The sequence below is a fragment of the Labeo rohita genome, chromosome 2 (assembly GCF_022985175.1).
Source record: "Labeo rohita strain BAU-BD-2019 chromosome 2, IGBB_LRoh.1.0, whole genome shotgun sequence".
NCBI classification, from domain to species: Eukaryota; Metazoa; Chordata; class Actinopteri; order Cypriniformes; family Cyprinidae; genus Labeo; species Labeo rohita.
Genome location: NC_066870.1, coordinates 28,642,962 through 28,656,771, shown reverse-complemented (window position 1 = coordinate 28,656,771; position 13,810 = coordinate 28,642,962). Strand labels below are relative to the sequence as shown.

Here is a 13,810-nt window from a genome sequence, read left to right as displayed (position 1 = left end):
TCAGATTCTTTTCCCTTACACTCTGAGATTTTCCATTGCAAACACACACTGACACACACACACACAAGTCAAAGACACAAAGGTTCTTGTTTTGTGATCCAACAATTACAAGCCAAACATTAGGGGACATCGGGTAAAAAAAAACAATTAAACTTAGTTCCTTTGCTTGTTTTGGTTCAAACTCGACATCGTTTAAGTGGTTTGGATCTAGTGATGAAACAGGGGAATTTTGAACAAGCAAATTCAGGTTACACCCAAGAGAGCGAGCGAAAACAAAGATGGCAACCTTGTTTTTGTACAACAAGGTTGCGGTTTTCCCTACAAAAGCCTGGCTGTAGTTTCTGTGTCAGACATTAAACAAATCCCTCTTCCGTTTTGTTTTATCAGGGTTTGATTCCAAATAAAACAAACCTAATGACCAATCCTAAAAGTTGGTTCAACATTTCCTGTTCCTCTCATCCAATCAGGATCAAAACGAGCGTAGCTATCGCATAATGAAGACCTCGTCCCGAAGTGCCGAGATCAAAGGCTTGAGCCCGCTCACCTCCTACGTGTTTCATGTGCGCGCCCGCACTGCCGCTGGCTATGGAGACTTCAGCGCCCCCTTTGAGTTCATGACCAATTCAGGTAGGTTTCCGTGTGCGTGTTACTGAACCGACGATGGCAAGTCTTTGTTCCCACAATTAGAGACTCGTGTTGAGTTTTAGGGTGGATCAGCCATTCATCCGGAAACTATTCTCTAAAGTAACATAATTATAGCCTTTGTGTATGTTTTCCTTTTCTTTACGATAGATTCTTTGTTTGCTCACTACAAAGTTGCTGGTATTTTTAAAAGCATTTAAAGTAAACTCTGTAATGAGTGGAATGTTTTGGAGCTTAGGTCATTCCAGCAACTTAAACATGATTTGTTCCTCACCGGGCTTTTCTATAACAATTCAAAATGTCTGACGAGTTTAATATGATGCTTTAAATGAGAATTATACGTTTGAAATGAACTTTTAACGCTGTTTTTCCTTTCAGTTCCCTCTCCCATTATCGGAGATGGCGCTAACTCCACTGTGCTGTTGGTGTCTGTGATCGGCAGTGTGATTCTCTTGCTCATCTTCATCGGAGTCTTCATCATCAGCCGCAGGTAAGCCACCAGGCCCAACTAGGTCTACCGTCGCAATCTGGAAGCATTCCTCCGTCTCTCCCCTTGTCCCTGTGGGCATCTCTGTCACCTCTCCCTCACCCCTGTCTGTCATCCTATATCAGTCTTTCTATCTGTTGGACTCCTGCTGTCTTCCCCTCTCTCTACCTGTCCATCAGTCTGGTTCTCACGGCTCTTCCTCCTTCTCTTCCCCGCTTCCTCGCTCTCTTTTTCCCTGTGGTGTAGCTAGTGGTATTGTGACAGGCCGTTGGCAGCTCTGCCTGATTAGTCTCCGCTGTGCTGCTACGGGTCTCCGTGCCGTGTGTGTCGGAATCCGTAGGGAACATGTACCATTCCCAAGGGAGCCGAGACACACGGCAGGACGGCGTATGTGCGCATACGTGTACGTCTGTGTACTGTACTCAATCAGAGCGGCTGTCATACTCCCACGGGCAAAACGTCATGGTTGCCTTGCCTTAATCAAACAACTTTTTCTTGCCAAACTCTCACTCTTACTCCACTGCGGGTATCATCAGCTACATTTCCCTTTGAGAAGGCCTCCTCCAATTGTGTCCGATCGTAGTTTCCCAAGACCAGGGTGAGAGTGTCTATTCTTACAGTGGTTGACATTGTATCATTATCAGCTGAGATAATCATCTCCGCATCCTCAAAGTCCCTGAAGAGAAGCATCACTCTCATTCAGGGTGAAAATAACAATCCAAGCTAATGAATAGGGCTTTTGTTTTGGCCAAGCAGCCATTAAGCACTTCCTTAGTGCAGCCCTTCAACGGGAGACAAGACTATACATCCCAAGTAGCTCTCACCTTTGGCCCGCTGTTCTCTACCTTGAGGGGACACCAACCGCTTAATCGAGGAGGCGAGGAAGGGGGTTACAGCCTCACACAAAGCCGTGGGTTCCTCGCTTCGGTACTTGGATAGCACACCTGATAATCTCCTTGTTCCTAAAATAAATGTGTACCGACCGTTCGGGCTGATGGCAAGGCCTCCTCCCACGAAGGCATGGCCCCCTGCAGGCAGAGCTATTTCCAGCTTCTGCGGAGCGCTCAGGCGTTAAAGCCTGGCCCTTTCCTCCTGTTCTACCTGTGGATATGCCCCTCTCCCTCCCTCTAGCCTTTTCTTCCTTCACTAGCCCCAAACCTTGGGGGCCTTTGTCAACACCAGAACCCACTAGAAAAACAATAACAGCAGTTGTGCATTCCCGGCCGAGCCCCCACTTTCTAAATACAGGCAGGTGACCCCATACCTAGCAGGGAGTCTTGGGTTAGGGCAGCGTCCTGGGTGGGGTTGTTTTCCGTTCCATTGCTTCTCTTCTGCTCCCTGCGCCCATGCCGAGGGGTCAGCGCTTGGCCCTAAGGGGTCAACAGGTGATTGGGTGAAATGGGAACTTTGAAGGTGGCGCATACTAGCTCCTTTATGTCATTGTGGACAGACGAGGAGAGATGTTTTTAGGGGAGGGGGTGGAGTGGTTTCAAATGGGACTTTGTTGCCATTTTGGCCACTTGATGAGTTTGTGTTTACTCATCTGTCATTCTCTTTAAATCATTCCTGTTTGTTCTTTATCTGTCGATCTCTAAATGATTTCAGATGAAAGGCCAGTGGACTTGGTTCATCTTGTTGCTTTGATGGTGTACTCTCTCTTGCAGCTTTATTAGCTTTACAGATTTTTACAGCTCTACTTTTAAAGAAAGGTTAAAAGGTTATTCAAAACTTTGACCTGCTTCAATGACTAGGAACAGCATGGTCCTTCATGTACCGCCCACCGTGTCTCACACGTGTCAGTTAGCCTTTGTGTATTTATGTATGTATGAATTTATTTATTCCCATTTAAGTGTCTGATTTTTTCATTCATCACTAACCTTGAAAGTGAACAACCTATTTTAGAATATGTTTTAATAATGGTTAAAAGTCAAATAAATTATGCAAAAATTAATGCAAAAAAGTTACTTTACACATCTGACTTTTAAATTGCACACTTTGGTTTTCAAAAACAATCAAATTGTTTTGACATTGTTAAATCTCAAAGAATCTCATTCTTGTTAAAAAAAAAGAGAGAGAGCGACATTAAAGAGAATTGAAATGAATTAAAATCTTTCTCATCTCTCTAACAGGAGAAGCAAATACAGCAAAGCCAAACAGGATTCTGATGAGGAGAGGCATTTACATCCAGGTAATGCTGCGGCTACATAAACACATTTACACAATGATACATTCCCAGATATGTATGTATCATAAGTTAAAGCTGTATATAAGAAGAGAAGTTTTTATGTTCTCAATGTGGTAGAGGACAGACAGAAGCCAACAAGAAAGGGAGGATAATGGACAACAGATGTTGTATATTCATCATTTTGTCTGTCTGCCAGCAATCCTCCCCTCCTCTTCTTTTAGCCTCCTAACATGTAGGCACCTCTCTCCGTCTCTCCACAGGGGTTCGGATCTATGTGGACCCCTTCACCTATGAGGACCCCAACCAAGCAGTCCGTGAATTCGCTAAAGAAATCGACGCCTCCTGCATCAAGATTGAAAAGGTCATCGGCATTGGTGAGCAAACGACCTGCTGTTTTCCTTTCCGCCTGTCTCAGACTGAGTGCAGCTAGACCGCAACTGTTAGAGTGAAATGTTAGCCCACTGCTCCAGAGATATCTCATGGGTCATTATGTACCACAGACATTTCTGATTTTTCTGTTTAAAGGAGAATTCGGGGAGGTGTGCAGCGGTCGTCTCAAGATGCCTGGAAAGCGCGAGATCTGCGTAGCCATAAAAACCCTCAAAGCAGGATACACCGACAAGCAAAGGCGGGACTTTCTGAGCGAGGCCAGCATCATGGGCCAGTTTGACCACCCCAATATCATCCGACTGGAGGGGGTCGTCACTAAATGTGAGTCTTTTGACAGTTTTTAATGCGAACAAGCTACTCTTAGACGGTGACCACATCCTTTTAAACAGATATGTTCTAGTTTTGCATATCTTTTGCAAATCGTGACCTCGTTTATTTTACAATTCAAGCTGTGTGCTTCACTGTCTCATTTTTTTCTTGTTTTAAGCATGAACCTCATTAACTTGGTAAGATTTATACTTTAAAACAAGAAACAAGACTTAATCATTGATATTTATACTTTTATTAACTTAAAAATAAGTAACGAGTAATAAAGTTTTATGCAATTTTCCTTCTTACATAACTTTTTAACAACTTTTTGTATGCCAAAAAAGAGTCTAGATATTTTTACTGCAAAACAAGACAAATGCTTATTAACCAAAAATATTGTTTGCTGTGTTGCCAGCTTATTTGGCCACCCATTGAAGCTCTGCTGTAGAGCTGATGGTTTTCATTTCCTTAGGTTTGATTTTTGCATTGACTTAGCCATCAAAGCCTTTTATTAAGAGTTGGACCATTTTGAGTCTAAATTGTTTTTGTACTGTTGATGCGTGCCTTCTGTTTGCATCTTAACTGCATTTTGGAACCACGCTGAAGAAATGACGCACTCTCCATTCCTTAATTTGATGAAAATCAACCTTGTCTTTTGTAATGCACCCTTCCCATTACCAGAACGGAATCTTGGCCCGGCTGGCAGACCTGACATCAAACCTTTTAATAACTTGCTATTGATTGAAAGTTGACTCTCTCATATGTGTGTTTAAGAAACCTCCAGGGCGTAGTTGTGGCCAGACCTCACCGTGCATAACAAATATGCGGAGGACCTGGTGTGTGTCTGTGTGTGAGTGTGGAGCTGTGATTTGCATTAGATGGCTTTGCATTTGACAGCTGGACTGAAGAACACCCTTAGTGTCTTCTGACGCTGATGGCTCTTGTGCTGTCTGGCAGCTCGGGAGCTCTGGAGAAACACAAAGATGAAGATGTTTTTTTTTTTTTTTTTTTTTTTTTTTTTTTTTTTTGTTTTGGTAGACTGCATTGGAGAGAGCTGCATTCATATGCAGCGGCTTCTGCAGACATGTAACAATCCCACAAGTCCACCGAGTCACATCTTTTCTCCAGACAGCCCTGGCAAATACCCATCCTCTCTGATGTATTAGTGAAGACAATGCCAACAGATGGGTTACAGAAAGAGAAAGGGAACAGGAGTGAAACAGAGAGCAAAGACCGAGACGTAAGGAGCAGGATAGAGACCACTTGTGGAAAAATAAATGAAAAATAAAAATGGCGACTATATGGAAGTACACGGAATGGAAGTACACCTTTCAGCAGTGTTGAGCATGTTACTTTAAAAAAGTCATTAGTTATAGTTACTGGTTACTGCACAAATAGTAACTGAGTTACATCATTATAAAAGTAACTAACTACCAGGGAAAGTAACTATTGTGTTAAAAAAAAAATGCTCAAATATGTCAAATAACCTGGATGTTCCCATTATTAAATTTGTTAAATGAATGAAATGGACACTAAATAGAATAAATTATTATTATAAAACATTGTACACTAATCTACACTATTTTAATGTTGCTGTGGGACATTCTACAGACACTTAGGCAATAGAATATTGGCTAGTAAATTTTTTTGTTTATTCACCTGACTAATATTAAATATAGTTTTTTAAATATCTGAAAGTACACTTAGCATAAGTCAGTCAAGCATTATAATATGATATTATAATAATTTAGCATTCATAATAGGATGAACGCCAGCCAATGAGTTTGCCGTTTGCGCATTAATTCCGCTTACTGCTGGAGAAACTGGCAGTTCTTAAAAGTTGAAGTATTCCAAAGGAATATTTTTATTTTGACAGGGAAATACAACAAAGAATATCATTTACATATAGTGCGTCAATTCTGCATGGTAAATAAAATTCTCTCACTCTGTATCTTTCTTTGCGTGTGTGTGAGACAAAGCGATGGCTAGTCGTGTGCATTCACACTAGAGTCTACGGTTCATCAAATACACGTACACTGTGCATCCATTCATATGAACTGAAAAATAAAATTATAATAATATTTTTTCGTCAGTAACGGTAACGGCATTGTAATGGGGAGACAGTAATTAATTTGATTACTCGTTACTGAAAAAATATATATAAAAATTATATATAACGCCGTTATTCCCATCAGTGCCTTTCAGTTACATGAAACATTTGCCATTTTGTTATGTAATTTAATTTTTATTTGATTTCATTTCATTTTTAAGGTTATGAGGTAAAATTAAGAAAAATGTAATCAGAACATTTCCTTTAACAGGACTGGTGTCTCATAGCTGGCTTAGCTTGAAGCATTGGAGTGCTGTTTGTTATTAGCAGCCCTTCTCCCATAATCCTCAGCATGGCAGAGAAATAGTGTCTTCAGGATAACTGTTATTACAAACAGACAATGGCAGCCCTCTCGTAGCCTACGCCTCCAACCGGGCCAATTAAACCTGTTAAATAAATTACTAATGATGTAGAAATTGTCCTAAATAAATAAAGACAAAATGCCCCTAAGCCTCAGAGAGCGGGAGTGAAGCAGGATGCCAGCCGTCTCCGCAGAAAGCATTCACAGACGGGCTTGGTGGGCGCAGTCTTTTATGCGCTGGCATTAAACGCAAGATTGTATTTGCATAATGAAGGCACCGCTAGAACACTGAAATGATTCCTCTGAGGTGAAGCGTGTATGTGCGTACGCGTTTGTAAGCGGCTCTGTGTAGGTGTGTGTGTGCGTGAGCCATTGTCCTCTTTTGTGAAGCCCCTGCGCTCCTTCCTTTCGGCTCCGTGAGAGGGGCCTGCGTTGCCATAGCATTGCCTTGTCTCGGTACTGACTGGCAGGTAATGTGGGAATCCAGCCCTGATAGCCTCCAGCAACGGCTGCATTCAGTAAACAAACCCACACAGAAATCCCACTCGCAAATAGGAGCGAAGAGGAGGAGAGAGAGGGGGAGTGTGAGAAAAGAGGAGGGGCTAGCAGACGGACACTTTAGGGCTTGATTGGGAAGTGTCATTCAAATGTGCTGATGTGGGCAACTGAGTGCATGCGGCGACAAACAAAGTAAAATATCAGCATTTTTCTTGACATTTTGATGCACTTAGAGTTTTCACTGACAGTGTTTTTGCTCTTTAAGACATATGATTGAAGCAGATAATTGGTTTAGGACCCAGATCTACAAACTCTGATTGGTTCTAAATAGGACAAAATGCAGCCAATCAGGTGCTATTATGCAGCTACAAAGGATTTGCTTGCTTTAATGATGTATTCTGTTCAATGGAAGTTGGATTTCCAACTTGAAAACTCAAGATTAAGCAAATTAAATGCATTCATAATTTAAAGTTATACAAAAGTTTACATACACCTTGGAAAATATGCAAGTATGCAAGTGTATTTTGTAAACCCTTGAACCCCATTTGAACCCTTGAATATCTGAATATCTCAGGTCAATACTAAAAAAAAAATAACATGCATTTTGTATGAACTCTCTTATTTTGGTAAAATAGTTAACATTTTGCAGATTCATGCTAGGTGTATGTAAACTTTTGACTTCAGCTGTATAGACTACCATTCAAAAATCTAGGATCAGCAACATTTTATGTTTTTTAAAGTTATCTCTTATGCTCAAAAGAGCTTTTTTCCAGTCTCCAGTCTTCAGGAGATGATCCTTCAGAAAATCATTCTAACAGGGTGAATTGCTCAAGGAAAATTTTGTATGATTTTCAATGTCGAAAACATTTATATTCATATTTTTGTGGAAACGGTGGTACATTATGTTTTTCAGGGTCTTTAGATGAATAGACAACTCAAAAAGAACAGCATTTATATGAAATATAATTTCATATATGAAATATAATTAGTTTTGTAACATTATAAAATGTCTTACTGTTACTTTTCACTTACATGTCAGTTCATTACTCTTTTTGTTTCTCTCTTTTTGCACAGGTAAGCCAGTTATGATCATCACTGAGTACATGGAGAACGGATCCCTTGATGCATTTCTCAGGGTGGGTTTTGTTTGTGTTTTATTTCAAGCAAATACTCTCTATTACGCTCTACCGTACTAGCTTAAACATCTTTTAACTGTAAATGTTCTTCCTTCACAGAAGAACGATGGACGGTTTACTGTTATTCAGCTGGTGGGCATCCTGCGTGGAATTGCTTCTGGAATGAAGTATCTATCTGACATGAGCTACGTCCACCGTGACCTTGCGGCACGCAACATCCTAGTTAACAGCAACCTTGTGTGTAAAGTGTCTGACTTTGGCATGTCTCGAGTTTTGGAGGAAGATCCAGATGCTGCTTACACTACTAGGGTAAGTTTTCACACAGCCTGGTGTTTGCAGCCTTAACACAAGCTTTCATTAATGCATTTAACCTGCATGTGCTTACACAAAGTGCTAGTCTTTTCAAGCAAATTTAGAAATTAGCAAACTAACCCCAACACTGAGTGCCGAGCGTGTGTATGTGAGTGTGTGCATGCGTGTGTGTGATTAACCTCCATGCATGTGTTTGCTATCTCTTTCGAAAGGAAATAACAGGAACCTATCAATCACAGGGAGGCAAGATACCTATTCGCTGGACCGCTCCAGAAGCGATTACATACAGGAAGTTCACCTCCGCCTCTGATGTATGGAGTTACGGCATTGTCATGTGGGAAGTGATGTCATATGGCGAACGGCCATACTGGGACATGAGTAACCAGGATGTAAGTGTTGGACAAAGTTGATTCAGAGCTTTAGTGTAGACATTTTCAGCTGTTGTTTAACACCATTTGAATGTTTGTTTCAGGTTATAAAGGCAATTGAGGAAGGCTACAGACTGCCTCCGCCCATGGACTGTCCAGTTTCTTTGCACCAGCTGATGCTGGATTGCTGGCAGAAAGAGCGTGCTGAAAGGCCAAAGTTCAGCCAAATTGTCAACATGCTGGACAAACTCATCCGCAACCCCAACAGCTTGAAAAGGACGGGAGGAGAGATAGCCAGGTAATAAAATAAATCTTACATAAGCCAAGGGGCAACACGCACCTATTTTTTAAAGGGCAAAAATTACAGTTCTAGCAGTTTTTTGGAGTTGTATTTATTATTTTTTATGTTAATATGATTAAAAAATATATATTATATTTTAATATTATATTATAAAATTCTAATGCAATTTACATTTTAAAAAAAAAATCTATTTATATCAACTTAGCTTAAAATCCTAGCTCATTTTAAAATCCACTCGGCTTAAAATCTTAGCTCAGTTTGAATGGGCACGTCTCTTCTCATATAAGTCATGTACTTGGTTCCAGTCTCATTTTTCACCGGTGATAAATTGCTGTAAATGCTTTTTTAGCTGTGGCACATAAGTGCATGTTACATGCATGACTTGCAGTGTTATATAAACGTGTTCCAACGAAGTGATGCTCACGGCTATAAAATCTTTTATAGTTCTTTCTTATGTTGTTCAAAGTGGGCAACACAGAGCCAGCCCAAGCTCTTGGGGCTCCTAACCAAGTCTTTTCTCTTTTTGTAGACCCAACACCACCCTCCTGGAGCCCAGCAGCCCAGAATTCACATCTACCCTGGGATCAGTTGCCGACTGGCTGCAGGCCATCAACATGGAACGTTACAGAGACAACTTCACCGCTGCTGGCTACACCACTCCAGAGGCTGTGGTCCACATGACACAAGAGTAAGTCACGTGACAAAAACTAGGCATTCTTAAAGTGTTAGAAGATGACTAATGTGTGTACATTGGCATTGAGTGTGCTTTTGACTAAAGCAAAGAAAGAAACCCAGCTCTTAAATGACGTATGGGTTCAGTAGTCACATTTCCGTGCAAAACCTCTGTAGATGCCAACGAAGCTTTAAGCAACTTTGACATTCAAATGCTCAGCCGGGATTGAGTTCTGAGATTTCATGTTAAACGCAAATGAGGAGAGACGGATACAAAAATGAAACCAAATCAGACATGTTCTCATCACTTGTGTTTTTTTGTGTTTCGTTGGAACAGAGACATGGCAAGGATAGGGATCTCCTCTGCCGCACATCAGGATAAGATCCTCAACAGCGCGCAGGGAATGCTGTCCCAGATGCAACAAATGCAAGACAGGATGGTTCCTGTCTGAACCCACGGGATCAAACACAAACTCGAAACACACTTTGGACTTCCTTTTTTATTTTGGTTCTGAGAAAATCCATTTACCTCATCCATGCACTTTAAATTAAATTTTGGGAAAAATACATTAAAGAAAAAGTTTTCAGAGAAACGATACAGCACTTTTCTTTCAATAATAACGCATCCCCGCCATCCATTCAAGAGGATCGCCCCGCGCTGTACTGACGCTCTGGATACGATTGTAGGAAGCTTTTCATTTCAATGAAACTACGAAGGAGTTTCACTGTTCGTTATTTGATTTTTTGTATGTACGTGCCTGTAAGTAAATGTATAAATAGTACTGGATTTTTTTGGGTCCGCTCCTGCCATTTCACGGTTACTCGGCGGCACCTGGTGGAATTTTTACGCTCGAAATGGAAGCGTCGGAGATAAAGATTTTATGCACTCTTTAACGCTTTTGTTCCGGGGATTTCGGAGAGGCATTCATCTTCCCAACGTCCACAATGGAGGACCAGCTCTGGAAGGTCTCCAGGTCTCCCCACCCTCCGAATGGAATATCTGTCTCCACTCCACAATTCTCCACACCGCTCCACTTGGCCTGTGCTGGAACAGAAAAATCGGCCCTCAGTTTACATCTTTCTCTCTCCACCTCGGTCTCCACAGTTTTCCCCCGCTCTCTCTGTCTCTCTCTCCTCGCCTCTCTGTCTCCGGAGACCTTCGGCGGGCCGTGAAATCAACACATGTCTCCCTTGCTGGAAGTTCCATCAGAGCTGAGCTAAGGTAAGCACAAAGTAACAAGTCGGACCCAATGTTTATGGGATCTGCTCTACTTCCTCTCCGTCCCCTGCAGTTATTTATCCGCTCATTAGTTGGGATTAGAACCAGTGCAGATGAATACAAGGGATATATATTGGTGCCGTTTGATGGGATGAGCTCAAAATGAAAAGTAAGCCAAAAATGCGAAATGTGTTTTTCCCATGCTCCCCAGCAACAGAGCAAACAGAGCAATTTCAGTTTCCATACTCGGTGGATTACTTCAATTAATGCTGCGTTTGTGTGTCCTGGTCTGTTTACAGAACACGCTTTGAATCCCTGAATCATAATCATTTTCTTTTTCTCTCTCTCTCGCTCCACAGAGTCACCTTCACACATCTGCTCCGCAGTGATATCTGCTGCGCAGACTCGCATCCATTGCAGTTTCAGTAACTACATTTACTTGACACCAGGACAAAGGAGTTCAATTCCCACGATTCCCAGCAAATGCTGAACGCTTCCACAAAAGGAGACCGAAAACTTGACAAACAACCCGAGGAGCGGCCAAAAGGCCTTCGGATGTCTCCTAAGAGATTCGTTGAGAGATATAATGAACATTTTCATTCTGTCTCACTCCTGACAGGAAAAACCCACTCTCCGTTCTCAGTGCAGCACGTTGCTGTTTCCTTTGAAGGATGACGGTTTGTTTTGAGGCACGTACACAAAGGACAAAAGCACATGATGTGTGCCGAGACTGCAGAACTTTGTGGCTACTCTCTGAAGACCGACATACTGGAGTTGTTTGCTATATACGCTAAGCCACTTCTGTTCTTCGCTTCTTACCAATGCTGGAGGTTGTAACTAAAAAAACACCACACATTCATTTGGGTCGTTTGACTCTAACCGAAAAGATTTCAATGCTCATTCAAATGCGGACTGCAAGAAGAGGCACGTTATTTATACCTAAAATAAACTTATTACAGGAATGTTTATAAAAAGGGAAAAAAAAAAGTTTCTTCTCAACCACATCCATCTGTCCGTCCAATCTGAGAGACTTCTTGTTAATGTTACGCATTCTCGTATGAAATGCTTTTTGCTTTCTTCCCGTTTCATCTTTCGATATTCCCTCCTCACCTGTTTAGGACCTGTTTGGAATATGCAATGAATGTGAGAGGAGAGAAATTCAATAGAATGTACCGTGCCAAGTCTCCTAATGTAGTTTATTCTGGAGGAACACTAACAAACCGCATTTTTTCCCAGCAGATCTAGACATTTTTCGGTTTAACGTTGTGCATAATTGTGTCACTGTTTTCCTTCTCTTCCATTTTTTATTTTATGAATTTAGGTACATGAAACATGTCATTTATTTATGGTCTTTTTTATCTAGTTTGTAAATTGTAAAATAGAGCTATGAGAGAAATAAATGATTGCCAAGTGCATTGTAATTAACGTCTAACGTGATTCATGTGGCTAATTCCGCTAATTCTCCACAACGGATTGCTGGAAAGGTATTTGGATGGGCCGTTTGATGAGGTATTATCACATGGAGAGAAATAGATCCGGTGTTGATATCCACATAAAGTGGCAGCCGAGAGCGAGAGCGGACAGTTGGCTCCAATGCCGGTCACATATTTCTATTACGTTTTGGCCGCACTTGAAACGAAACGGCCAAATGTGGTGGTATAAACAGGTTTGTCGGCCTTGCCAGTGGCATTCAGATTATTTTGAGTTTCTCTTCTCCTTTTCACCCATCATTCCTCTCCTCGTCTCTTTCAGCCCGAGCTTGAAGTGAGTGTTTGTGTAAACGCTGATTGTGAGCAAAGGCAGCTTGGCAGGGATAACTAACACATTAAAAGCGTATCAAAAATAAGAGAAAAAATGAGAAAATTCTCCACTGAAGAACAATTTCAACAATCAAACCGTATTATGGTTGAAGCGGCGGCAGAAGAGGGGGCTGCCCGTGAGTGCCTGCGTTTCGTCAGCCTTTCTCTTTTTTTTTTTTTCTCCCCCTTCCTTTTTTTCTTTAAACTTTTTTCCTGTCCTTTCTGCACTTTGAATGGGCCGTAATACAGCCGCTTTGGCACGGTACGCCTGCTTAATCAGTAAACATCTGTTTCCCACAGCCGTCCCAGTCGCGATGAGGGCTGATTGTGGAAAGCCTTTGATAAATAAAGGAGGGAGGGAAAAAAACGAGGAGAAAACGTAATTTTAGAATCCCAGAAAACCCTGCCGTGAGCCAAGCAATGTTTTTCCTCTGACAATCATTCTAATGAGAGATGCATTCATTATGCATGTATTTAGACACCCGTCACCCAGGAAAAAAAAAGAGAAGGATTGAGCAAAAAGAAAAAAAGTTTAAACTCAGGAAAGACTCACCAGCCTGAATCGGGTTGATATGTAATGAGGAAGAGAAACAGCATTCCTGCAGGATGAGAGCAGAAAGCGAGAGAGAGAACAGGAACTAGAGTGTTTTGATAGCTCTCGATGAGGTTTAACAGGAACGGCGTGGACCAGGACTTAGACTCTAAGAGGGTGGTGAAGGACAGAGTGTGTCTGAGGACCCAGAAGCAGCTTACAACTGCAGTCTGAGAGAGAGTCGTGCTACAAAACCAACCCTGAATTTAAGTTTTAATCTTTAAGCTCAGGAACAGCACAATCTGGACCATCAGGATGTAAGCCAGGTCTTACATTTTATATAAATTTGTTCTAGTGTCCTATATCTGCCCTCTGCGAGGTCTGTGTATTGTAGTACTGGTGTCTTTTATCAGCTGAGTATCAGTCTTTTTCAATAGCCACTTTATCAGTTCTTTTCAACAACTTCCAGCACATGGATTTTTTAAAAAGAAGAAAGAGAAGAAAAAAAAAGTTGAACAAGGAAAAGATTAACAATCGAAATTCGGAGCA

General features: G+C 41.5%; 1 protein-coding gene across 2 annotated transcripts in view; it reads left to right on the top strand.

Annotated features, from left to right (window-relative positions):
- epha4a (eph receptor A4a) overlaps positions 1-12,351 on the top strand; it is a 41,228-nt gene extending 28,877 nt beyond the window's left edge. Inside the window, exons 7-18 of one of the 2 annotated variants that reach the window (XM_051131341.1) lie at positions 468-627; positions 1,021-1,132; positions 3,259-3,317; positions 3,575-3,688; positions 3,840-4,025; positions 7,997-8,058; positions 8,158-8,367; positions 8,583-8,759; positions 8,843-9,036; positions 9,569-9,727; positions 10,049-10,933; positions 11,290-12,351. In XM_051131341.1, coding sequence (XP_050987298.1) covers positions 468-627; positions 1,021-1,132; positions 3,259-3,317; positions 3,575-3,688; positions 3,840-4,025; positions 7,997-8,058; positions 8,158-8,367; positions 8,583-8,759; positions 8,843-9,036; positions 9,569-9,727; positions 10,049-10,163 — 1,548 coding nt within the window. In that variant the 3' untranslated portion in view covers positions 10,164-10,933; positions 11,290-12,351. The remainder of the gene's footprint in view (positions 1-467; positions 628-1,020; positions 1,133-3,258; positions 3,318-3,574; positions 3,689-3,839; positions 4,026-7,996; positions 8,059-8,157; positions 8,368-8,582; positions 8,760-8,842; positions 9,037-9,568; positions 9,728-10,048; positions 10,934-11,289) is intronic. The other variant, XM_051131350.1, reaches the window with a different exon arrangement.
- The last annotated feature ends 1,459 nt before the right edge of the window (positions 12,352-13,810 follow it).